The sequence below is a fragment of the Oryzias latipes genome, chromosome 22, assembly GCF_002234675.1.
Source record: "Oryzias latipes chromosome 22, ASM223467v1".
Taxonomy (NCBI): Eukaryota; Metazoa; Chordata; class Actinopteri; order Beloniformes; family Adrianichthyidae; genus Oryzias; species Oryzias latipes.
In genome coordinates, this window is record NC_019880.2 from 15,493,959 (window position 1) to 15,520,457 (window position 26,499).

The following is a 26,499-nucleotide window of genomic DNA, read 5'->3' on the forward strand; positions in this document are numbered from 1 at the left end:
TGGTGAGACTGGTTGTGTTAACTTGTACCGACTTAGACCAATCACTGCTTATTGACAACATCTGGTTCCAACATGACGGCTTTCATATCACAAAAAAATGCCGACTGAATTGACTTAACCCTTGTGCTATCCTAGGCACTTTAACATTGGGAGTGGGGTCATCTGGACCCCATAGGATAGCACAAGGGTTAATATAACTGGAACAGAAGCAAGTCGTTTTCTATGAGTCACACTCACAGTTCTCAAAAACAGTCAATGATGGCAACTAAATCTCCATCTTTAGAATGGCCATTTCTTTGGGCAGTATTATGAAAACCCAGGATTTGTTGAATTCATTTCCTGGTAAGATGTCTGACCACTGCAAGTGAAAAACCTTCAAGTTAGTCCCCAAAGGATCTGTCAGTTTACCGTTCAGTTATTTAACAATGACACAAATCTTGAGATAACACTGGCTGATTTGTTAAAATGTCAACAGAACAAGAGTATAAATGAGTCAAAAGGGGAGGTCTGAGCTTCATGACCACAAACAGCTTTAAATCTTAGCCCTGTTATCAAAGGAAGCCAGTTCCTAATAGCAAAACCCAATGGAGAAAAGCTTTTCCATGTGCTGCCCTACCAGAACCCACTTCCTCTGTGGTTGGATAGATTCTGTTGAGTGATACAGATGCCGTCTTTATCTCTCAAATCTGTCAGTTACTTCCACATCATTAAAATGAAGTTCTTCCACAGCATCTGGATAATGTCAACAAAATTTGTCTAGGAATTGGGGATCGGTACTCAAAAATGATCCTTAAATGTTGTTTTTCTGCGGCAAGAAAAAAAACGATAGACGACTTTTACCTCATTACAATAAAAGCTGAGAATGAGCCGGTTTCACTTCCCACCAATCAACATTTAAATTGTGTACAAACTTTCTAAAAAAACCTCATCTCTGGCTTGAAGGAAAGTAGAACTTTGACATTCATAGAAAAATATTAAAGCTATGTACACACCCTACATTTAACAATGAAACTGAATATACACAAAGAGAGGAAGAGAGGGGTGATAATGATGCTAAAGATAAACACCATTAAGCTAGTGTGAGATGGCTAAAAGATTTCGGTAAACACTGCACTATGCAGTTGTTGGGATTATGATAAAGGATGTGTTCTGACTTCACTTTTAGTTTGGGGCGTCTATTGAGCTACAACGCGCATCACAAATAAACTTCAAATAAACCATCCAGTTATTATTGTAAAATACCTTTAACCCATGTGCTATCTTGGATAACCCCACCCTTACATTGACGGGTTATTCCTACCATGACAAAGGTGGATAAAGTTGGAAAGATTTCATGTAATCCATGGACACCATTGAGGTTCACAAATCGTTGAAGAAAAAAGGTTCAGAGCACTGTCTAGTGGGTCTAGATGACCCAACTCCCAATGGTAAAGTGCCTAGGATAGCACAAGAGTTACGGCAAATCCAAAATGTAGACTGCCAAAAAGTGTTACAGGTACAAAACTGTAACCTACAAAGCCTGTCTGATGACTTAGTACAAAAATGAAAAGATTCTAGCCTTGAAACAGTAAAATCATACAAAGGAAATAAAAATTCATGGCCACGAAATCCCAATAATGATGCTAATACGTGCCAAGACAGCGGGGTTAACAAATTCTCCACACCTCACCATTAAAGTAACCTGACTGTCAATTTTTGGTTAAAAAGCCTCTCAGAAATGATTACTGTACTCCTTTTTTCAGAGTGCCCTTTTACTTCAATTCTAGGCTAAAATAAAACAATTTTACTGTATCCGACCATCATGTCGCTTTGCTTAACACCATTTTCTTACTCAACAGATCAGAAAACATATCAATGTGAAATATTAGTAGCCTTTTTTGTTACACGTTTTAACTATTTCATGGTAACAGTGTGATCACAAAAAAAACATTTTGTTTGCATTTTTTTTACTATTTTGTGGACACAAATTAAGTAAAGCTTTCCACATTTGAACTAGTTTTACCACGAATAAGTATTTTGTTTGCACATTATAACTACTGTATTTTCCACACTGAAAGGCGTACTTTAAAGACTTAAAAATAACAGTGCGTTATATAATCCGGAGTGCTTTCTATATGGATTTATTCTGGTTATTTACTGATGTGAAAGGGATTTTCAGAAGTACACGGCGCTCTGTCAAAATGTCTGTTTTTTTACGCGTTGATTAGATGTTTTTGTAAATACGCTAATGTGGCTGACGTGTGGAGGTGTCAGACAATGTTTCTTTCACGTGTTGCAAACAAGATTGTGTTTTTGTAAATATGCTAATATGGCTAAGGTGTAGCGCTGCCAGACAGCGTTTTTTTTTTTTTTTTTTACGCCTCGCAAAAAAGGTTGGTTATTTTAGTAAATATGCTAATGTGGCTAACGTGTGGAGGTGTAAGACTATTTTTTTTACGCGTTGTAAACAAGGTTGGCTGTTTTTGTAAATATGCTAATGGCCCAAACGTGTTGCGGTGTCAGACAATGTTTTGTTTTTAATGTGTTGCAAACTAAGTTGGGTGTTTTTGTAAATAGGTTTATGGCGTTATGCCATTGCTTTAAAATAAATCTGTTACAGAACTACGGGGTTGCTTTTGAATGACATCACGCCTGTGTCAGGGCAGCGTGAAGCGTGGTTTGACTCAGAGAGACGCATGTTGGAGGCATGTTAAGCGATATTCGAATGAAGCGATCTAACAAGTAAGCAGTTGGACCCTCATTTTCTTTCCTCAGTTTAATAACACACATGGTGTCAGAAGTCCTGCTAAGTTGTTAGACGAAAGAAAAAGCCAATTTGGAACATAGCAGACGAGAATGTGCAGCAAGTGTCGGCGGGGCCGAGCGCAGCCATCAGTCTACAACCTCCGAAACCTTTCGATTTTTCAAAACCGCAAGAATGGGGAAAGTGGATAAGAAGGTTTCGCATAGCCAGTAACCTGAATGCAAGCTCGGAGGCAAATCAAATAAATACGCTGATTTACTGCATGGGTGATGAAGCAGATGAGGTAATGCATGGACTAAGCATACGTGCAGACCGAGAGATGGCTTCCAAGCTTGTTTCATAGTGAAGAAAAATGTCATCCACGAACGTGCGTAACTCAACATGAGAAAGCAGGAACACAATGAGACTGTGGATGCATTTGTTACTGCTCTGTATGCATTATCAGAACACTGAGGCTGCGAGACACTTCATGAGGAGCTGATACATCATAACGGCTAATGTAGCTAACGTGTAGCGGTGTCAGAAAATATTTTTTTCTTTTTACGTGTTACAAAGAAGGTCCAGAGATCCAGCTGTTGTGAATATGCTAATGTGGCTAACGCTTCTAGCGTGGCTGACATGTAGGGTATTACAAACACGTTCTAGTATTACTTTGAACACACTTAATAAAGTCTGACGGATTTATCTCTTGACTCTGTTGCCTCGTTTAGTGCACCTTGTAGTTTTGTGTGCCTTACATACGACATAAGTTTAAAAATAAATCATTGACGGTGCGTCCTATAGTGCAGAGAATACAGTGTTCTGTTGCACAAATCAAGTATGTTTTTTCCACATTTTAACTATTTTTGCCAGGAATTGAATATATATATATATATATATATATATATATATATATATATATATATATATATATATATATATATATATATATATATATATATATATTCTTTTTTTTGTTGTTTTTTTTTAACTTGTCCTGTCCAACAGCTAGGCAGACAGATGAGAGCTTGTGTTGGACATATTTTACTTTAACAAGAGGGGTTATTAATCTTCAGACAAACCAAAGGTATGTCTGAATAAACCCCTTTTGTAATTGAGGCCAAACTTTATTAATTTCAATCATGTCTGAAAATCTTTGGTGTTGGACCAGACGGAAAAGGAAAGAGGGGAAGAAGAGAGAGGGACGTTAGAGAGAGGGGGGGTAGGGGGTGATAATAGGAGGGGAAGGGGGGTAAGACCATGAAGCAGCATAAAGCAACAAGTTTACTGGTTGTTAATCATTAAGGTAAGGTTCAAATGTAGTACAAAAAGGGTGGGGCCTATCCACACACACACTCAAATGTTATAAACACACCTGCTAGCTGCAAAAATGTCCACCTGTCGACATGTACACAAAACAGATAGTGTTCACACGCATACTTATGCCTTAAAACCAACTAGTGTGAAAAATTTCAGTCATTCAGTCATGCAAACTGTTAGTGCAAAGGTGAGCTAACACCTGTGCTCAGGTGAGTGTTTATGTTATTCTAAAATGGATGGTGGAACGTGACAAGAAGGAGGGAGAGTGCCCAGCCATCCCCACCCCAAGACCCCCACCGCAGCAGCAGCGGCAGCCGAAATCCCCCCAACGCCACACGGGAACCGGCAGGGAACAACCGCCGCCCGGGCGACCAAGCCCGCCACCCAGCCAGGGCCAGCAGGACCGCCGCAAGGCCCCCAGAGCCAGAGAGCAGGGAGGCACGGAGGGAAAGAGAGCGCCGCCCCAGCCCAACCAGGAGAGCAGCCCAGGAATTGAATATATTTTTTGACAAAATAACTATTTAGAATTGTGTTTGCACAGTTTGAATATTTGGTGAGCATAAATTAGGTATATATTTTGCACGTTTTATTATTTTTCCACAAATGCAGTATTTTGTTTGAAAGTTGGTAAATGGTAAATGGCGTATACTTATATAGCGCCTTTCTTCCTACAAGGACAAAGCGCTTTTACAGTCACAGACCAATTCACCCAGTTACACACACATTCACTCACACATTCAGACACTGGTGGCGGCTCCGCTGCCAAACACAGGCGCAAGGTGGGGTTCAGTGTCTTGCCCAAGGACACTTTGACTCATGGGCGTGCAAGGCGGGAATCGAACCTGCAATCTTATGATCATGGGTCGACCGCCCTACCGCTGCACCACGGCCGCCCACAAAGTTGGAACTATTTTGTGGCCATTTCATGACATTATTTTTTTTTTGGGGCAACGCATCATCAGACGGAGTAATCGTTTTACAAACCAAAAAGCAAAGAACGATCGTGAACCCGATTCACATAATGGGAAAAAGAGAAAGAGCGCAGCAAGTTAATGACACAAAACCTTTTTTTTTTCACTACAGAATCTGTTTTAATGCAAAAATAACTTCAAAGGATGTTTTTAGGCCACGTTTTTGGGTCAGGGTAATTTAAAGCAGCAGATTATAAGATCTAAAACAGCAGGTCACAGATGATTTCAGACTGGGACAGTGTTACAGCTTGATCTCATAATCCTGAACAGTTTAAAAAAAAACATGCAAGGAAGGAGGTTCCTGGTTTCACAACAAACAAATTCTCACTGAATACACTTATATTTATTCATTACTTACCATGACAACAAGCTTCATCACAGATTGTGTAAGACTATTAGTTCTTGTGATTGCTGCCTACAGAGTATGTTTGATTACCCCGTCCTTCTTCAAAGCCCCTAAAATAAACATTTGTTTCTCACAATAAAATCCATCAGGAACCAAACAGCTTCGGAGGCACGACTCATTCGTCTCACTTCTGGCGATGTGGCTCAGATATCGCAGTGTGTTAATCACAGGTTTCTGCAGCTGCAGAGCCTTTTACACAATCCCAGAACAAAGGTGAGCCATCATGATGGAATGCTTTATGTACATTTGGCTTCAAAGCAAACAGAAAGCAGTTTTAGAATGAGTGCACTCCATGGTCGCACAATAAGTCACACATTATTGCAGAGAGAGGGAGGAAACCTGGCACAGTCCCACATTGTGGTTTCCTTTTATGATTCTGTTGTAGGTTTGTATTTCTGATAACATTGGTTTTATCTGGTCTGATAAAACATTTAAAGCTAATCTGTCACTCAAACATGATTTTTTGTTAGGATTTTTCAGTCTACTTGGCTTGAATCAGTGTTATGGTGCCAGTTTATGTTAGATATTTGTGTATTTTATGGCAGTGATTGAATGGACCGTTTATTTTTGGTTTCCACCAGAGTTCAGGTTCAACCTGGGCTAACCTGTTGGACCACTTCATCCATGCAACACTAAAGGTGCATTTAGTTTACAACAGCAAGAGCTTTTCCCATATATCCCAACGAGGAGAGACAAAACGGTTGCTCTTGGTTGATTATTTTGATGAAATCTTTAGGGAAAAAAACAAACTAAAAACTAATCAACCAACTGTGAAATCCACATTATAAATGTAAAGCTGTTAAAAATTTGACAAGACTAGATATTAAAAGAGGCCAACAGCACTTTGTTTTCCTTTGAAATGCAGATCACACTGTGGTGAACTAGCATGGAAGCAGCCAGAGCGGTAACAAAACCAACTGGAAGGACAAATTAAGTCCTGCTTTTCCTGTTTTCAGACCTTGGAATTATAATGTTGAAACGGAGTGCAGACTAAAGTGTCTGATATCGTGTTCCAGAACTTTAGGTTTTAACCCTTAAAATCACAGTAGCAGGATGTGTTTTCTGGACAATATTTGATAAAAATGCAAAAATATAACGTTTAGGATAAAACACAAAAAACAGGAAAACTGGAGAAAACGCAGTTTAATAAAGTTTAATGAAGTAAAAAGGAAAAAAAACTAAAAAAAATTATTCTAAAGTCACTTTATTTCCAAAATAAACCACAAAATCATCTAAATTCACAGGCAAGTGTGAACACTTCACACCTGAACATGTTAGCAGTCTTACCAGGTAGGAGACTGTGAACAGGTGTGGCGATGTTTATGTCTTGCAGGTGCTCCAAGGTCTCCGTGTGGAAGAGACGGAGAGTGGAACCAGAGCTGAACGCGATCCAGATGCCCACCCCCGCTGCCACCATGTGGGACACCACCATGCCTTCTTCCTGGTGAGCCTCCAGGTGCCTCTATGAGATGGAAAAAAAAAAAAAAGGATTAAGACTGGATTCAAAGCTGCAGCTAAAGTACAATGTAGCTGCTGTGATAAACAACGATTCATTTTAATAAAATAAAGTTTTAAATCTCAACTTTTTGGTTGCGCATTACTAAAAACTAGTAAAGAACTTAAAGCGTTAGAGTCGGTCTGTTTCGGCGGCATCTACCCCAGAACTCTTAATGTTACGTCTGCGCACGCTATGTTTTACAAACAAAAAAAGTAACACAACTCATCAAACCATAAGTTAATTGTTATGAAAAAAAAAATTCCCTCACAATCAATAGAGCTATTTTCATAATCCTTCGAAAAAATGCCACATTCTGAATTTTTGATTGGAAGAGAACAAAATAAATGATTTTTAAATTTTTTTTTATTTTTAAGTGTAGAATAAAAAAGAGAATTCAAAGTAGAGCTAAATCTCGGGAAAAATTGTGAGATGACAAAAAGAAAGTAATGTGTGCATTCCAAAAATGATCGAATTGTATATTTCATGAATTCTATCTATTTAATTCAATAAGTATCATGTAGACATTTATGGAATGGAATTATTGATGATGCAAGAAAAAAAAGTTATCCTTCCTTCAGTGATGTCTTCATGTTTGAGTTCAGACGGCTGCAGGGGATGGAACGTTTCAACACCTTTCACAGGTAAAGAAAAGTAAGATTCTACTAAACTCTAGTTTACAGAGGATTTGTTTTTGACACCAACAGGACTCATGAGTCTTTTAACATTTTGGTTTATTCCAGTTTGCTTAAATCTACTTTTTTTAAATTCACACCTAAAAAAAAAAAGTTTTGAAAGTTGATCAAAAACATATCTTGCTTAGCTATAATAATACTAATACTAATAATAATAGACGCAGTTGACCTTTTGCGGTTCGTTGTTAAAAGTGCAAATTTTGTTATTTATTTTTGTGGTTTTCCAACAGCGCATTGTGTTCTGCGTCCTGATTGGCTGCAGAGCATTGTTAATCAATATCCTTTATTCACTGTATCTGACCTACAGTATAGAATGAGTCCAGTTTGCCAAATCGATATAAATCTTCGCTCGCTGGCAGATCTTTGAGTTTTAACATAAAGAGTGCCATAAGAGTGTGAAAATGTTTATGTTGTTGGAGATAAGTGCATAAAGTGTGTAGTGAGGGGTTTTACAGCCTCTAAAGCCTATTTAATGGAAAAAATAAAGATGACTACTTTGTAGATTTCACCTATTGCTGTTTTTTTTCTCCACGCAATTGCCGCAATAAACAAGGGCACACTCTTCTACATGTTTCTTTCCCCATATCCTGTCTATAAGTTTGTGTTTCCATTTTGCTTTGTAAAATATGTCGTATCTTTGTTTCCATCTCCCCAGTTCTTCTTCCCGCTCCCCTTTTTCCTGACCTTTAATCACCGTTCCAAACTAACTGTAACCACACAGAGGAGAAGAAATGAGGGAGCGGGCAGGTGGTCTGACATAATGAGCTTAATGAGGCTAAACTGATTATGAGTGAGCATATGTCACAGGAACGGTCCTATTCCTGCACTCAAGACAGGTGCTCCCATTTACTGAACCCCGTTTCACAGAATATCATATGTCCTACTGAGGGGAGGGAAATCGGAACTCCCCTTGGACTTTTTCTTTGTTTAATTTTAGAATGGAGGTTTTAACCAGACGGAATTTCTTCACTCTACACACCGTACACGTGACGCGGACAACCAGAGAACGGGTTCTTCTTCGGTTTTTGTTTTCTCCTGTTTATTAGTGAGTGTCTGCCACCTAAAGGTTGAAAGTCTAAATGAATATCTTGCAAATCTTGCTCCAGACTTTTTCTTTCACAGCTTTGTTCCGACATATGAAAGTCTTGGTGTCATGAAATTCTGGTTGGGCACAAACAGTATTTATTCATTTCTCCTTCATGATCAATTTTCTAAAGGTTGGCAACTTGAGCGAATTAAAAGGGACGTCATCCAAATGTAACTACCAAATCCGAGCCCCTGATTATTCAACCTGGTTTAACTTTCAATGCGCGTTCAGTGGATGTACGTTTTGTACACAGAGCCTAAAAGTGGTCTTAAAAATATGTGCAGCTACTTGGGAATGCCAGAATTTTGAATGCAGAAGCCCATTTACTTTAACTTTTCATTGGAAAGCGAGAGCGATGTGAACATTGCCGAACAATGAGAATACTTTGCAGCTTATTCCTCCTGTGGAAGATTGTTTTCTGTGTGTGAATGTAAAGACGGGACGATATATTCTGAGTGGGAGTGTTCCTGTAAAACGCACAGACGGGAGGATGAATCCAAAAACGCTACATGCAATATTCGTAAATTTCCCGATTCCGTAGTTAAACACAAAGATATGCGAGTGGACAGCCAAAAATGACAAGATCCAAGAAGTACCACGATGTGGGAAACTCTAGCATCGTTTTCATGTTTTACTGCAGCTTGTTTACTTTGATTTGTGAGCAGACTGTAAAGATAAAGAAACGAGGAAAAAGCATACAGAGAATTATTTATGCTGCAGTAATTCTGCCTCATCTATAATGTGAGGCCATGAGAAGCCTAAAGGCTAGCACGCACGCATTGGACGGGTCGTGGAATGTGGCATCGATAGACACACGTCATTAGACGACTGCAACAGACAGACATCAGCAAAAGCTCCAGAGCTTAGGAGATAAGTATTTCTACCTGATGACATTTTCAGTCAAATGCAGGGGAACTGCATTGGAATTCAACTCTAGACAAGAGAAGCCCAATCCCTGTCTGTAAGGGCTGCTGTCCTGCTTTGTTCTACATATCTTCGGCCTTGCTGGGACACACCTGATTCAGGTAATCAGGTTGAGCAGAGGTATTTAAAACCTTGGATTTAAGAAAAATAGTCAACTTCTCTGTCCTCAGATGGAATTTTGACAGCAGAAATCATTGTACCACTTTCTTTGAAAGACCCACTCCGATAAAAAATTGTGTTTTTTATACGTTCTTGTTATCTTTATATACAAGATTAAGTAAATCCTACACTATTTTCTTCTGCTCATAACAGTCATACGTTCTTGTGGCATTTTTCTGATGATGGAAGACATTATATTAATGAATATTAAGCTCAAAATGGCATTTCTAAATGTTGTTTTATTCAAGCTATTATGAATCGGGAGCAGATGAAAAAAACGTTATTTAACCATTTATAGGGCAAGTGACTGTTTTTGGTCATTTCCGCACCTGTTCACGCCCTTCCCCCGTCTCATTCAAATGAATGGGAAGGTGTGTCCAAACTTCTGGTCTGTACTGTACGTCTGGTTAGCTCTATTATTGCTCACCATATTTGTCGCACTGGTAATGTTATGTTGGGGGGTGTGAGGGGCTGTAAGCTACAGTAGTGGAAGAACGGGGAACTCTCTGCAATGGGGGGGGGGGTTGCTTCAGACCAACAGTCCCGTTCACAATGAACTACAGTGCCACTCTGTAGAAACTATGACCCAGAAAGCAACAAAGGTTTTTAGATTTTGTCTAAAAATGAAATCATCGTAATTAAAAGATCAGTGGGAATGATTTGACAATATACCAAAAGATGATCGGAGCGGCTCTTTAAAACTGCTTAAACTACTACTTTGGAAGTGGGTGGGGAGACTGCAACAACTGCTACTTCTTGCAAAGTGCAAAAAACAATATTCACCACGGAATCTACATAGTTGCCCAATAAAAAGCCTTTTTTAAGGTGTGAAGAAGAGTCAGAAGACTTATTAAGTAAAGATGAACCCCTTAACATGGCAGCTTTAGCTCCAGTGTTGACGTTCTTTGAATTACCGTAAGTCTTCAATCATTAAGGCCAGGGGTGTCAGACTCCAGGCTTCCTGTTGCCTTATCTGCTGCCGATTACCTGGATCAGGTGTGTTTAGCCAATAAGGAGCTTCAATGGCGTGTACTTACATTACTGCATTCTTAGAAAGCCTAAAGCACTTTACAGTTACTGTCTCCTTCACCTGCTCCTCTCTTTAAAGTTGCTTTAAAACAAAACTTTCTGAGTGTGTGACCAAAGAGTGTACATGTTATTCTTGACCTGATTTAAAGTAGTTTTATTTTCATGTTTATTTGTTTGTGTGTGTATATGGCATTTTAGGGACATCCTGGTAAAAAATAAAGGTTAAATAAACCCACACACACATTCACACACTGATGGCAGCTCTGCTGCCGAACATTGGCACCGTGGGGTTCAGTGTCTTGCCCACGGACACTTTGACATTTGGGCGCACATTTGGTCGACCGCTCTACCTCTGCATCACAGCCAACCCTCCAGTATATGTTAACCAAGCTGCTTTTCTCCACTTCAGAATCCGCTGGAATTACATTAACTGCACAAACAGCTGAAGAGTCACACTAGTTCTTCCTGTCGCCAGCAACAGTTCTGGCATTCAAGGGTTAAAGTGACCGAACGTGAAAAACTGCAACAGCCATAAATAAATATTGGAATATCCTGATATTCTTGATTCATTTTTGAAAACAACAAAGCTAAACTGCAATAAGGTTCGACACATCAAGAGCAGAATTTTGAACTCTCACAAACAGGGGAGTCATTTAGAAAGTTGATACGATCAATGTTATTTCTGCAGATTCTGAAGCGGAGAAAAAGCAGGGCTCGCGTTCCCTTTAGGTGTTGCCGGTGACATTTCTGGTCTGAAAGGGTTAGCTGTATCAGTCCGGGTATCTGTACCTGGATACAGTGTGTGTGGGTGCAGATGATAAAGACTTGTCCGCCTGATGACGCCCAAAGGTGCTCCTCCACAGCCAGCATGGCCTTGACTGGAAGGACTCCCAGCTTTAGGAGCTTTGGTTTTTCGTAGTCCCACAAGCTATCTGAGAGAAGAAACACAACATAATGCAAAAGTACTGTACACACAACAGAAGATGAACGATACTGATAAATCTGATGAAAGCAGAACACAAATGAATTTAATAGTAGTTGAACAACTCTTGTTAAAACTACATCCAGCCTTTGTGGGCATTCTGCTATGCACTGCTACTTACTTGTTCATGTTTTTATGGTGTCGCCACAATGGTTTTAAGAGTGCCTAAACGATGCATTCGTCTTCATAAATGTCATCTGTAAAAGGTCATCTGCGCTTAGAACTCTCCTAAAGCTCAATGAGTGGCCATTGATGGTTTTAACAGGCTTCACTCTGAATCTAGATAGGCTGTGAAGCATTAGTCAGAGCTGAGCTGCACCTCCCACACATTCTGCTCTACATGGGCCTCAGCACGGCGCCCACTTCCCTGCAACCAAACACCCCCTGCAGTATCTTTAGAAATATCAACACTTGCACAGACACAGTGATATTTACTCAAAAACGGAATAGTTGTGGCGTCGAAACGCCAAAATGACTTCATGTCTTTGGCCCACAAGGGTAAGTGCTGGTTAAAAAATAAATAAATCCATAAAAAAGGGGAGGGGGGGTCATTTTCTTAGCAGCAATCAACCCTAAAATGTTCAATTCCAGAATGCCCTAATATTCAGGCTGAATACCGCTCATCTAGTTACCACATACCCAAAGCTAATCCAAGCCAGGAAGTGAATGAGGCCTCACTGATAATGTTTGTTTAATCAAAGGCACAAAGAGGGCCATTGAGAGGAGAGGTGCCACGCAGTGAAAGATGTTTTTAAGAGGTTCTCTGTCAAGGGAGGTAATCTTCCACTAAAGGATCCAAGCATGAGGTCCAAGCTCAGCTCTGCAGAGATGACCCGTGTGTGTTATTTCAGAAATGACCTTATGGAGGTGAATGAAAAAGGAAAAGGAAAGGAAGTGGGAGTGAAAATGTGTGTTAAGTTTTAGGCTTATGTAACTTTGCTCAAGTGTGCCCACATTTTTATGCCACCATCAGTTATGATGAAGTCTGCATGTGTGTGTGTGTGTGGGGGGGGATAAATGGAGTTTAAAGTCTACGACCTAAATTTGAAAAATGGTTCAGAGGAAAAAGGGAAGCCGATGATTGAAAAGAGAGCCGTATATCTGTGACGGGCAGCGTTTGCTGACTGGCGACTCCCTTCTCTCTCATTTCTCAGGCAGTAATTCACTGAAAGAAATTCACTTTTAGAGAAGGGCAATAAATAAAAAAATGTCTGCCACTCATTAAAGGGAATGACTTCTTCCACTCACCGCTTTTGAAATCAAACCTGGGAACATTGCAAGTCAGCTGTCTGAGCTGCAATTCAATATGTTTGTATCTGTTCTTGTCCTAAAGCTTTAGTCATGGGGATTGACCCATACGGGTGCTGCAGGTTTTTGGGTTGTCAGGTACGACGCCTGTGACCTCACATGGGTAAAACAACACAAAACAAAAAAAAAAAGCTAATTCGTTCCAACGACATAACTGTGACCTTTGACACCCCCCCTATTTTCAACCAGAAATAAACGTAATTGCTTCCAGTTACATCTTCATTGTAAATACAATAACTGGTTTAAAGCAATAATAAAATACATTTTGCCATTCTGTCATTGATGTTTCTGTTGACTATAGCAAGTTGATCGCGATGCCTGGCGGCTGGCTGGACAGCAGACAGAGGGCCGCTATCTGCCGCCAGAGCCGGGCAGATATATTAAAAAAAAAAAAAAAATCTTATATTTTTCTTATTTTTATCAAGACAATAATAAATAAATCCTCTAGTTTGATTGGTATTTTCCCCTCTCGAACTAATGTGGGTCACAGAGACATGGAAGTAACGACGGAAAGCGGCTTTGGCGGCAGGACAGAGTGAAGCTCTCCGTAGCGGGAGAGACCCTGACTGATCTCATGTCCCCAGACATGGAGACGGGATTACCGATGCTTCTGTGGAGCTTTTTAAAATACATAAATGGGATCTCTAAAACATCCTCCATGTCTTCCATGCGTTGTAATGAGATATCCAGACAGAAATGTGAAGGTATCTGCTGTAAATCCAAGTATTGCTCACATCTGTGTTTATAAAGGATTTATCGGCTGGGTTTATTTGCATTAAATGGAATTACACATCTTGTAAAGTTAAACTTGGCAAATCAAACAAAATAGGCGAGAAGGTGTGTTTCATTTTCCACAAAATCGGGGCTAGCCAGAAAAGAGAGACTGCCAAACAAGAAACAACTTCCAGTTTATGTGGTGGAAAAAAGTCAGCTTTTGGGATTTGAGAAGGTTGCGTCAGGAAGGGCATCCGGCGTAAAACATTGCCAAATTTACCATGCGACTCGTTCGCTGTGGCAACCCCTGATGGGAGAAGCCGAAAGTGGAAGAAGAAGTGGGGACTAAGTACTATATTGTGGGATAGAATTATTACTTTGTGGGAACAAAATACTTTTCTGCGGTAACGGAATCCTAATTTGTGGGAAGGATTTAATATTTTTTTTTACCCATATAAGGTCACGTAGGCCAGCCCCATGGAGAGTTGTAGAGCAGAGCAAGACCCACTCTGATGAAGTGCTGTTTTTGGTGTTTTTAACATGTTCTCCTGGCATTTTTCTGATAATGGAGGACATATATCAAGCTAAATTGTACATTTCTGAATATTTATTTATTCAATTTGCTGTGACTCAGGAGCAGAGGGAAAAAATGCCGTTTGAAAAATCTCGTAGTATTGACGCAGCTGCTACAATCGAGTGAAATCGCTCCGTTCTTATGCAGAAAAATAGCTCCGTTAGCGTTTTCGTTTTTCCTCATCTGACCTGGAATCTGGATCAGAACTGGATGCCTCCAATATTGTTCGCCATTTTTGTTGCACCACTAATGTTAGCTTGGGGGTGTGAGGGGCTGTAAGCTAGCAGGAGAGCATGTAAAATGGATGGAGGATGGGAAATGGGGGCGGGCTTACTCCGTACCAATGGTAGATTTCTAATGATCTCCTGCTGCTCTACAGAAACTATGTTCTAGAAAACGACACAGATTTGGATTTTGACTAAAAACGACAATCATAATAAAAGGACCCGCTGGGAACTTTTACAACAGATCAAAAGACAAGAGTAGTGGATTCAGGAAACTTGCAGTGACATCCACCCATATAAGGGATGCAAAACAAACTGTATTGTTTTTTGGAGCAGCCGACATTTTAATCTGTGTCAGCCGATTCTGCTTTGTTTTTGAAAAAAGGTAAACTGAGGGTCTGTCTGAAATGCAAATCAAATGCAGGCAGTCTGTCCAAGAAGTGTTTTCTTCGTGGTTAAAGAGGACAGCTTCCTAGCAGCGAATGCGGAGTGAATCATTCCAGCATCAAACACAATGTTCCAGAGATCACAGAGTTCCTGAAGACTGGATAATTAAACAACACATCGCAGTCTAATGATGTGGGGACAGTGAAGAGGGGTTGATGATGTTATGGGGGGGGGGGAAACCGAGGTGGAATGAAAATGTCCAAAGACATTCCAGAAGAAATGAGTAAACATGGTTTTTATCGAAACGATCTGCAGCGTCTATCCTCAGGCCATCATCCATATTCTGTCTTCCTGCTTCCTCTTAGTGCACGCTAACAGAACACTGTAGCTGAGGCACGCGCTGAAATCTAATTTTGAAGGCCAGTGAAAAGATCCAAATAACCTTAAACTAGTAACAGACAACAGATAGTACAGGATACAGATAAAAAAGAAGAAAAAAAACATGGCTTGGTGTTCCTCGGGTTTCAAAAATGCACTCATTTCGACTCGGATGACAATAGAAACGCAGAGATGAAGAAAAACGAGCTTCCTCTGACTGCCCCAGAACAAAAGCTCACGAGAGGAAACTAAAGTGAGGCTGTGGAAAGAATACAGCAGAGCGGGAGCACAGAAGGAATGACATTATATAGGTCACAGCTCAAAGACGGGCTTCTCCGAGACAACAGAGCAAGCAGAAGGAAAGCCGAGACACACTGCAGACAAAATACTTTCCTGATGCCCAGACTTTCACAATAATGGACGATTTCACCTGAAGTCGGCAGCTTCCAGGCCTGTTTCAGAGTTTGTAAATTTGCCTTTCTGCCTTGTTGATTTCTTTTACTTCTGTCTTGGAGTCAAATATCTTTCAATGCAAGTAAATTCTTCTCACTTCCTGCCAGATCCTTTGTTTTGAACTAAAGTATTGTAGAAAAAGTTCCATCAGCAATAATGTTCTTGGATGTACAAAATAAATGTTCCTGGGAGCAGTTTTTAGGCAAATGCTTTCAGACTAAACAGCCTTAAAATGACATACAATTACTTCATTTTTTTTCAGCTCATATTTACTGGAATGACAGCTATTTCGAGCAAGAACTGAAGGAGCGCATCAGGCGATTTCCACAAATGACAGGATTCATTCCTGTCCCCTGGAGCACACACCTGGTGATCTGGAGTAAACGGCCACAGAGCCGCTGACCAGGCCGACAAACAGACTCTGCTTCCTGTAAACCAGGCTGGTGACTGTGGACTTCTCTGGGGTGAAGAAATGCTGCAGTCGAACCTTCTTGGATCTTTGGCTGCTCCTATATACAATTATGCTAAACAAAAACAAACAAAAAAAGAAAGGGTGAAAAGCTCATTTCTTTATGTGAAAAAGAAAAAAAAAGCGCCATGTTCTGGTACCTGCCCTCCTCCATGCCCAAGCAGACACTGGGGGCATCCCTGGCGGTGGCTCGGTTGTCGTCGCCGTCGTTCTCCTGGATTTGCTCGGCCGGAACGTAAGCCATGCAGAGGATCCGGGACTCCACGTTAAAGCATTCTGTCACTTTGGGGCTGGAGTTCTGCATGGCCACTATGGCTATCTGACCCATCTGGTTGGTGCAACTTGCAACCTGAACAAAAGCAAAACAAATGCATCAATTTAATAGTGATGAATCCCTGGTAAGGATATTACTTTTTATTACTAAAATGAGTCATTAGTAAACGTCTTATGTAGCTAAAGAAACAGGAAAGGAGGAAACAAAAAAGGATTTTGTTGGCCTTAAATAAAAACTTGATTTATTTAATTATTTAGGCAAAAAATAAAAGAACATTCTATCTATCTATTTTTCTAAATGTAATTTCACCTTTGACTTTAGTAAACATTCTGAGGCATCGTGCTCCCTTTTCAAATTAAACATAAACTTGACCACAAATCTAAATGCACAATATTTCGGAAGCACATGACATGACAAAAAAAAAACGTTTTGTCTAACTACTAAAAAAAAATTGCCATTAAGTTTCATGTGTTCTTGTTGAAAAAAGTAAGAATAACCAGAAAAATCTATATGTGGAGGTACAATTTAACCTTTTCTTGGCATTAATTTCTGCAGCAGCCTTAAGTTTAAAATTGGTAAATATGCTCATCATGTTTAGACATAATGTATTGTTTTGTAATTGGACCACAGATGGAAATGAGCTTTTAAGCAACAATCTGGTGCAAGCATCTTTGCTTTTTAAGCTTTATGTATTTGTAGGCTGTCCCGATAAATGAATAAACTGAACAAAAACGACTAATTTGTAACATGTTTTGAATAAAAATGTGTGCAAATGTCTCACCCAGACGCATCCGTGGCCCATAGCCGGCCTGTCAGCCGTGCTCTCTGTGTTGATGAAGGGCTCTGGGTTGTGAACCGCACATTCAATCTGCCACACAACAGGAAAAAAAGTGACGTAAATCCCTTAGAAACAAGAGTTGTTAATTTTTTCCACAAATCCCCAAACAAACCCAGCGAAATGGGCTTTAGCTGCTTTTAAAAGATTGTCGTTTGTGTTGCTGATCAGTTTGATGGGACCAAAAATTATTCCTGGAACAGGAAAGGGTTAGCTGTAACAGGAACTATTTTAACTCAGACCGACTCGCCACCGCCCTACACATATTGATCAATCATCTCAAATGAGATTAAATACCTTGAGTGCTAGCAAAGTTAGCCAAGTTAGCAAAGTTTCACGGCTTTATTTTCCCCCAGAAATGCCCTGTTCAGTTCATCACAAACACAGTTATCTGACTGCATTCCAGTCATCTGAAGAGGTTAGTCACGCCATTTAGTAGAAGGCTGAATGCTGGTGAAATCCCACTACTCTACACAATAAGGTAACATTTTCCAAAAAGACTTTAAAAAAAAAAAGATAAGAAAAGAAAAAGTCTTTACATTCTCTATTCAAACATCACATTGTACCAAAAAATGAAAGCACCCCTGAGCTTCTGGATACAATGTTACAAATGGTTTTATACGTTAACACTAACCTCAAAACGGTTCTAAAAGGGATTAAAAAAACAAATTTCACAACAGAAGAAAGAGGGTTTTGTGACTCTCACAGAGAAAACTTCTAACAGTTGTTCAAAAATACACAGTTAATCCATCCTAGAGCTAGTTTTCATGCTTTTCATTGTCAACTTAAAGATCCCGTATATCGGAGTCTAAACTGTAACCTACATCGTGAAGAAGTGCTTTACAGTCCCACTCCCATCATATTTTGTTCTATTTTAAAAGTTCTCCTTATGGCCTTTTAATGATGTTATATTTTTAGCCAAAACCAAAAAACCCTGTCATTTTCTAGGACATCCTTTCTGCAGGGCAGCAGGAGTTCATTAGAAAAGCCTCTGAGTTGTGCAGAGCAACCCCCCGTCCCCTTCCCATCTCTGTTGCTGAGAGCTCTCTGTTTACACTCCTGCTAGCTCACAGCTCTTCAAACGCCTAAGCTAACACTGCTGGTGCAAAAAAGCCGATCAGCTTGGAGCCAGATGCCAGCTCGGACGAGGAAAACCAAGACTTAAACGGATCTAGAGAGGATGCATCAGAATGGAGCGGAGCAGGGAGACTCTGGTCAGCCTTGTGTCTTTATTAAACAGCATTTTCTTTCACCTGCTCCCGATTCACAACAATTAGAATAAAGAAATATTTAGAAATGCAAATTTGCGCTTAATGCTGTTCATGTCCTCTATCATGAGAAAAATGCCACAAGAACATGGTAAAAACACCAAAAACACATTTCTATCAGAGTGAGTCTTTAAACCAGATTGTCAGTTCAGTTTTTTGTCTTAAAGTTAAACAGGAAACTGCCTCGGTTGGTTAAATTGACCTAGCTCCAATTATCTTTTTAAAAACGCGCTCAATTCCGTAACTTGTATTAAGGCACACCATAAAGGTGTTGTCTTCTAACAACAAGGGCAAACACACAAAACAAAGAACTTCCCTTTTCCGAATAAAGTATGCATCTTTTCTCTCTCCATAAAATAAATAAACCTTCAGTGTTTGCATTATTTTAATCTTTTCCAGGAAGTTATTCTGTACATCCAAATGTATCTTACCGACCTCCTTCCATTCCCAAAGCTGAGCAAAAAATGTAAAATAAACATGCATACACAAACACACTAAAAAAAAAACAAATTCAAAACCTTACTGACAACTTTTTCCTTTCCCCTATCTTGTTTGTGTTTTGATGAGTACAAAATAAATTAGCAAGTGGTGCTGCATGGTGGATCAACTTTGAAGTGGTGTGTCCTCTTTGTACGCATGTTTCTGCATGTGTGTCCATGATGCCGAGTCAATGATGGACGGACTCCAAGCTACGTGTCTTTTTACAGTTCCTCTGGAGAATCAATGCCGACATGAGTTAACCCCTATGAACCCATGGTGACATCAGCGCTACAGAAAATGATCAGAAATGTGTTTTGTGGTCCACTTGGTTTCTACATTATTTCGTTTTTCAGGAAAAATGGGTACTTACGGGTTAGACCAGACCTACGTTTATTTCTTCATCTGGTAAAATTGTTAAGAAATCAAGAGACTCACTTAGTCCATATAACATTTTAAGAGATGCGTCAAATGTTCCAATACTGACTGGCATCTAAACAAGCCACCCAAACATGCTTGAAGTGACTATTGCAAAGGCAAATGTACCTTGAATTCCTGCAGTTTTGACATGATCACAGGGATTTGGCGAAGTAGAAGAGGATGCTTCTGCTTTTTTATCTGATTTCCATCATCTTCAGCAAAAAACCAGCCCTGTACGTTGTCCTCCTCTGATAGAAAAACACAAAATAGCAGAAATTATTTACATATTTTAAAACAAACTACTCCTGAGTTTTCTTTAAAAATCACTTTTAGTAACTAAACCCAATAAGGGAAACACAATCCCACTGAGATGATGACATGTAAATGTCTACAATAATGCACTTCCTGACTATGTACCGTACCTAAAGCCAGCTTAGCCATCTGCAAGTTACTGATCCACGACTGTTTGATAGCAGGACTGTGTGTGTTGAACACTGCACTGAAGTATGTCGGCCTCCCGGTCCTACCGAGGAAGAGGGAAACGCACATGTGGGATGAGAAAACGGACAGCTCCTCAGCAATTCTGCCAGCAAAACACTTCCAAGAAAAAAACGTGTCAATGAATTTTTGGCAAAAACACACTTTAAATTAATTTGAACGTCTCACATTCACACTGCTGGAATCTTGGCAATGACAGATTATCAGAGGAAGGACAAAAGATTAAAAAATAATATTAATTATGACAGGATTTTTTTCTTTCATCAAAAATAACCACATTTGTGGTTATAATTGTAATCTTTGTTAAGAACCACTGTTTGACCTGCATGCCAGTTTGTGATTAGTGGGACTAAATACATCCATCACAGCCAAACTGTTTTTACTCAGAAAAATGACTGTTCTATTGTTGAAAACAAAACAAAAAGTTAAGAATGACATAAAAAAGACTGATACACAGTCATTGATTGTCTTTTGAGATTCTTTTCATAACTTTGTCCAAACTGTTTGTATGCATGTCCATTGTTTTCATGTCTGAAACGCATCCTTCCTGTAACTGTCGGGTGGAGGTAATAGCTGGAAGGATGAGAGCAGGAATAACGCGGTTGCAGCTGTGTTACCAAACATACCCTTGGCCGATCGTGGTATTTAAATCCGGCAGGGATAAGTGATGGTGGGAGAAAGAAACAACAAACAGGAAAGCAAAAAAAAAAAAAAACAGCTGTGGCCTCGGAAAAAAAGCAAAAGAAGATGCCCCCCTGAGGGATGACATAGAGACCACAAAGATGTGTTAATGTGTCACACAGATCCTGATAAGAGTTTTCACTCCTGTTCAAAAAAACAAAACCACAATTATTCTAATATTGAGCTGTGCTTTACTATGCCATCAGAAGGGCAAATGCCTAAAGAAAGCAGGGTAAAAGGGGATAAAGACTACCCCAGGATTAACAGAACACTTTGGGGGGGGTAAAGCTTGAGGCAGTAAAATGCCATCATGTGCAGACAGTGAGAGTCCAATACAATGTAAAGAAACAGACTTGTCTTGTTTGCCGGGCAGCTGCAGTTGGATCCGGCACCGGTCAGCTGCCCTGATCTCCTCTTCCTTCTTCAGTATGAGCCTCTGGAGGCCGGACACCCAGTCCTGCGCCACGGTGGAATTCACATTCTGCACAGTATTTATGGAGAAAGATGTGTGGAAAAATTAAAATAAATAAATAAAGGAAAACGGGGATGGGATTACTTTAAATACTTGTTTTTATTTGGAAAATATCACACTTTGTTAGCCAAAAGTTTTTTTCTATTGTTTTTTTTTTAAATCCCTATCCTAATATGCTATTAAGTTCAGTATTTGTTTTGTTTTCTGTCATTCAGTTATTTTCGTATAAGAAAAACTCCAATTTTTAACAGTTTAATCAACAAAACCACAACCTAAAGGTTTGATTACATTGATGAAAGACTTTGAAATGTCCAAACTTAAAATTAATACAAAACCTCAATGCATAAAGAAGTATCCAGAAATTTGCCCTGAAAATGTCTTTTGACAGTTTAGCTTCGTCCCAAATCTGCACAGATTGCCTCTAAGTCCACATTTAATAATAAAATGTATTGGATCTCATTAAAGCTGTGAGATGTAGAGTTGAAAGCACTCCGCCTCTTCCCTTCCATCTCTGTCACGTCTTCAATCTACTCGGACACATGTCTATCATGCTGCCTCCCACTCAGCTTCTGACAGGGTAACCAGCACAGCACCAACGTGGCCTCCAATACTCGAGCTGAGATCTGCAACCCTGTCTTTGAGGCTGGGAGGGCAGACATTACAGGCTGGGACAGAGTTAATTCACAGCTGAAGAGATTCCTGGTCTAAAACTGCCCACGCTCGGCTCCAGTTTTGCACACCTCCACAACAGTCGAGTGGCACAATAGATGGGATTTTTAAGTCTTTAGTAACACTGAGGAACTATTCCGTCTGCTTTTGCCAAAATAAACAGTAATTAGTTTTACTATTAAAATTTTCAGGTCAGGAATTTCTTTCTAAACTTACAGTTTTAGAGCATTTCAACAAAATAGATGCAAATCCTACCATTTAAAATGAACAGTTTAGTATTTTAGTGTTAGCAGCAACATTACGCAACCAAACAGATTTCCCCACAAAATGTAATTGATCAATCAAGTGGTCTATTTTGTTCACTCATTAGATTTTAATATTTTAGAGTGAACTCCATTTAATGTGAGTTATTAGTCAATAAATAAAATACCTGATAGTTTCCTTTCAGGCTGCTGATCATGCTGGAAATCTGATGAACCAGACTGAGATCATGGATCAGGTTCTGCAGATCTTGGTACAGTTGTCCAGGGCCCATATACAGTTTGTCTGTACAGATACACATATTGGGGAAAATTATTCATTTCACACACATAATAAACAGAGTTAATAAGTTTGACGCTTAAGGTAAAAAGAAGCCAAAAAGGAGTTGAATCAAAGATTCCAAAAAGATTATCAAAGTGTAGCTGTGCTGGCTGTACTGAGCAGTCAGCAGTAAAGGTGAAGGCAAAGATCCATGAAAGTTCTTTTTTTCCACACATCTGCAAAGTTGCCAGTGATTGGTCAGCTAAAATCCTTTTTTAAAAAGCATTCACATTTGTTTTGTAATGTCAGCTTGTCTTTTGGCCTCAATGCAACAGAACATGGTAAATAGAGAGAACATAAGACCTAATGGCTCCATGATAATAGTTGATGTGTTTTTCTTAGTTTTAGTATTACACAAATCACCAGTGAACACATACAACACATACCACTGACTCTTTGCGCTGTCCCACAAAGTCATAAAACATTGTGTATTCTTTGTAAAACCATCATTCTGAAAGTTATGACAAACATTGTTTATATTATATTAGCATATTCGTTGATATAACTCTGGCCATTTTCAATTCCTCTCTCTATGGGAAAAATGTGAAGAAAGTCATAAATAATTTCAGAATTCAGCGCTCGCTGTGGTTATTTCCCAAAACAAAAGAGGATTTAGGAAAAGAAATGATGAGGAATTAGTCAAATTTATATGCAACAGCTTTTTTTTTAACCAAGAGTTTCTGAGAAACAAAGACGACACAAAAATGTTTGTCGGTTAGAAAACGTTGCCAAACCAACAACCGATTTTGTGGTCACGGGTCCACATGGCTCGTTAAACAAGAACACTAAACAAATTGAACTCCAGCTCCAAAGATTATACTGCATGAATCTGTTTCATGATCACAGACAGCTGATGAGTCCACATTAGTGAAGAAGGAGTTAAACCCCACAGGACAGGAGGCACTAAAAAGCCCCTGCTCTGTGTTGTTCCTCCCCCCATTATCACCGTCATTCACAACTGTCACACAGTCTGGCTTGTGCTTCCGACTCCATGGCAACCCATCCACTCCTGAAGGTCCCGGTCCAAACTTTGAATTTCTAAGTGGTTCCTTGGAGACTTTTATCTTTTATCAGCCCGGTTTGAGTTTGTCTACAACAGACTTTTGGAAAGATCTTGAACAGAAAAAGGTTTTCCAATGGTAAATAATTGTAGTTTTATAGTATTTCATTCACAGTGAAGGAATTTCCTTCTAAAGAAAAAGAAAAAAAATCGATCATAGGAATTGGAAGTTGTAAATGTCCGTTTCCATCAAAGTGGGCTCTGTTACTCATTTTAAATAGGTTTCTAGCTAAACATAGTCATCAGACACAGGTCCAGTCATCCCTTCAATCACACAGTATACCTACAAATGACATACTCTGTCAAATCAGCAGGAGAATGCTGCCTAATGACCAGTGTGCACGGTGGTCTAAACGCTACACTGCACTGGGATGAACTAAACCAAGAGGCATCCAAATGCATGACATCAGAAGCTTGGAGACTCTTTTCAGAGACTTGTAGTTGGCGGATCACTGAGCTGCTTTTGGCTGCGACAACTGACAGAGAAACTGTTGTTTCCCCTTGTTAAACCTTCCTGGACAAATGTGTAGCGTATGTTACTCTTCCCAAAGACACACAACAACAGGATGATAATTTAGAATTCAGGACTGCCAAGACGTTAAAGCACAACTCTTGCATCATCTCCAAGCCAGTTTTCAAAAATACCAGATACAACTAAACATCCACTCTAATGAAAATGGTGGTTCTGGTGGTTTTAAAACGTTCTTGTGGTATTTGTCTGATGACGGGGGACATACATACATTTCTGAGTATTTCTTTATTCAAATCGTTGGGAATCAGGAGTAGAAAATTTGCTGTGCGGGCCACAAGCTCCCCTTCTTCAAGTTCTCAGCTGTGGGGGAAGGGAAGGGGGGCCGGAATTGCTCTGCGCCAACACAACAATTTTTCAGAAACTATGTCCTAGAAAACAACATTTTTAGGCTAAAATTGGAACGCTTTTAAAATAGTGCAATTGGAATGGGTCTTTATTATGAAAATAAAACCAAGAAACTGAGTGAACACAGAGTTCCATGAGAGCTGCAGACACACAGCCCACTGGCCTCGTGACAGTGGGTTAAGAGGAGTCTATGAACCTGTCAGCGGTGGCCTTAGGAAAAGCCACAGAAGAGCAGATGTTCCTCAGGTCTGTTTTGCCATCTGTTATCCTACTTGTCTGTAATGGCTGAGCTGTTTATGTGGTTTAGTGAAGTAGATCCAGGCATGAAGTGGTGCAGAGAGAGCCCATCAAATGATGCTAGAATGAGGAGGTATAATGAAAAGGAAACAAGGAAATGCACTGTAGTGGAAGAAAGGAGTGGGACCTTTGTTGACTGCATTCCTACTAAACCTTTTAGATGCTAAACATAGATGGCAGAACGGATTAGAGATCTACGAACACAACAACATTCAATGAAAATGAAACATTTTGGAATTCAAGGCATCTTAACCTTGTAAAGCCCACTACAACAAAGAACTAAGAGAAAATTCAAATGTTCTGGAATTAAAATTAAAAGATTTTCAACACTTTGAAATCCACCAAAAAGTTACAATCTAATTTTTTGTGAGATATAGAAAGTATAAATTATGATGCGTTGGGTGATTTGCTACGGTTTTGTTAGTTTCAGATGTAAAAATATTGACATGCGTGTTTAGGGGGGAGAGAGCACCACCGTCTCAAATTTGATTGAATTATTTTAACCATGGTGTTTATAAAGAATTAGTTGAACATTTGTTTTTGTTTTTTTAATTGGTTGAGATTGAAAAAAATCCCTGTTTTTGGTGTAAAGGTTGTAAGTCTGTTATATTAAGAAAACTTCATAAAGCCTCTTTTTTAGTTGTAATTGAATCATTAACTGTGCAACAATGACACGAAAATATGAAAATATCTCAAAATGAGGCTATTTACAGCAATAAATAGGTAAAAAACAGATTAATTAAGTTATTTGATAACAGGTCATGATTAATTTATCGTACACAAAAATGAATGGCATGACAGCAGTAGTTCTAGGTATTGTGAACACGCTAACACTTTTACTGCTTCTAAAGTTCTAGAGTTAGTGTGAGGTAATAAAGTCTGACTGACAGATTTCTCTCCAACTCTTTGTCTCTCTTAATGCGTCTTATATGTGACATACGTTGCAAAACAGAGCATTCATGGATGTGTAGAAAATACGGTGAGCTGTAAAGTGGAGTTTAGAGCAATTTCAGCTTTCAGGGATAAAAAAACTGATGTCAGATTATCAGAGCCCTCATCACCTTAGCAGTACAGCATTTTAGAATGAAATGGCAGCACTGTGACCACAATACTCACACACTCTACACAACTCCTACTCTAATCTTAGGCTTTTAAAGTGACGGGGCAGCTGTTTCTTTGAGAGGAGGAACTAGTGGAAAGTCTAAAATCACTGGTGAGTAGCCAGAGGACTGCAGAATGGAAAAATACAGTCTGAGAAGCTAGATGGTGGTTTTTTGGCAGTGCTGATACATATTATTAATATTTTTAAATTTAATACATATTACGTAATCAAAGTTTTTCTATTTTACACTGTTCACTTCTTAAAAATAGGATTTTTATGCAGAAATCCTCTTTGTTGATGATCAAGACGCCCGGTTTATTCCAAAGAAACATAATGTGTCTTTCATACTTGGCTTTGCGTTGATCACAACCTTCTCCCCGGAGTGCGGGGCCAGAAGGCGGCCACCGCCGCCAACCGCGTCCTCGCTGGAGCCAAACTCCAGCACCTCCACCAGGCTCAGAGGGACGCTCCACTTTAAAAGGAACTTCTGGTTAAGAGGAACACTCCCACTCCCACTCCCACTTCCATCCTGACATCTGTGTGGAGCGAAAAGAGGGGCAAAGGTTACACGAAGGAAAAACAACATAGAAAAAGAGAGAGAGAGATTCATTTCCTATGATCAACATGAAGACTGTACACTTGTGTGATAATGAGATAAAAATGAAGGAAAAGCAAACTTAGGAGGATTGC

The 26,499-nt window shown here is 39.5% G+C and overlaps 1 protein-coding gene across 3 annotated transcripts in view; it reads right to left on the reverse strand.

Moving 5' to 3' along the window:
* arhgef10 (Rho guanine nucleotide exchange factor 10) overlaps nucleotides 1-26,499 on the reverse strand; it is a 60,090-nt gene that overhangs the window by 7,466 nt on the left and 26,125 nt on the right. For all 3 annotated transcript variants that reach the window (XM_023951441.1, XM_023951443.1, XM_023951442.1), the window contains 10 exons: nucleotides 26,158-26,345; nucleotides 22,322-22,437; nucleotides 21,104-21,231; nucleotides 19,994-20,094; nucleotides 19,698-19,819; nucleotides 17,353-17,439; nucleotides 16,438-16,646; nucleotides 16,195-16,352; nucleotides 11,598-11,740; nucleotides 6,707-6,881 (listed from right to left, as the gene is read on the reverse strand). In XM_023951441.1, the coding sequence (XP_023807209.1) occupies nucleotides 6,707-6,881; nucleotides 11,598-11,740; nucleotides 16,195-16,352; nucleotides 16,438-16,646; nucleotides 17,353-17,439; nucleotides 19,698-19,819; nucleotides 19,994-20,094; nucleotides 21,104-21,231; nucleotides 22,322-22,437; nucleotides 26,158-26,345 (1,427 nt within the window). The remainder of the gene's footprint in view (nucleotides 1-6,706; nucleotides 6,882-11,597; nucleotides 11,741-16,194; nucleotides 16,353-16,437; nucleotides 16,647-17,352; nucleotides 17,440-19,697; nucleotides 19,820-19,993; nucleotides 20,095-21,103; nucleotides 21,232-22,321; nucleotides 22,438-26,157; nucleotides 26,346-26,499) is intronic.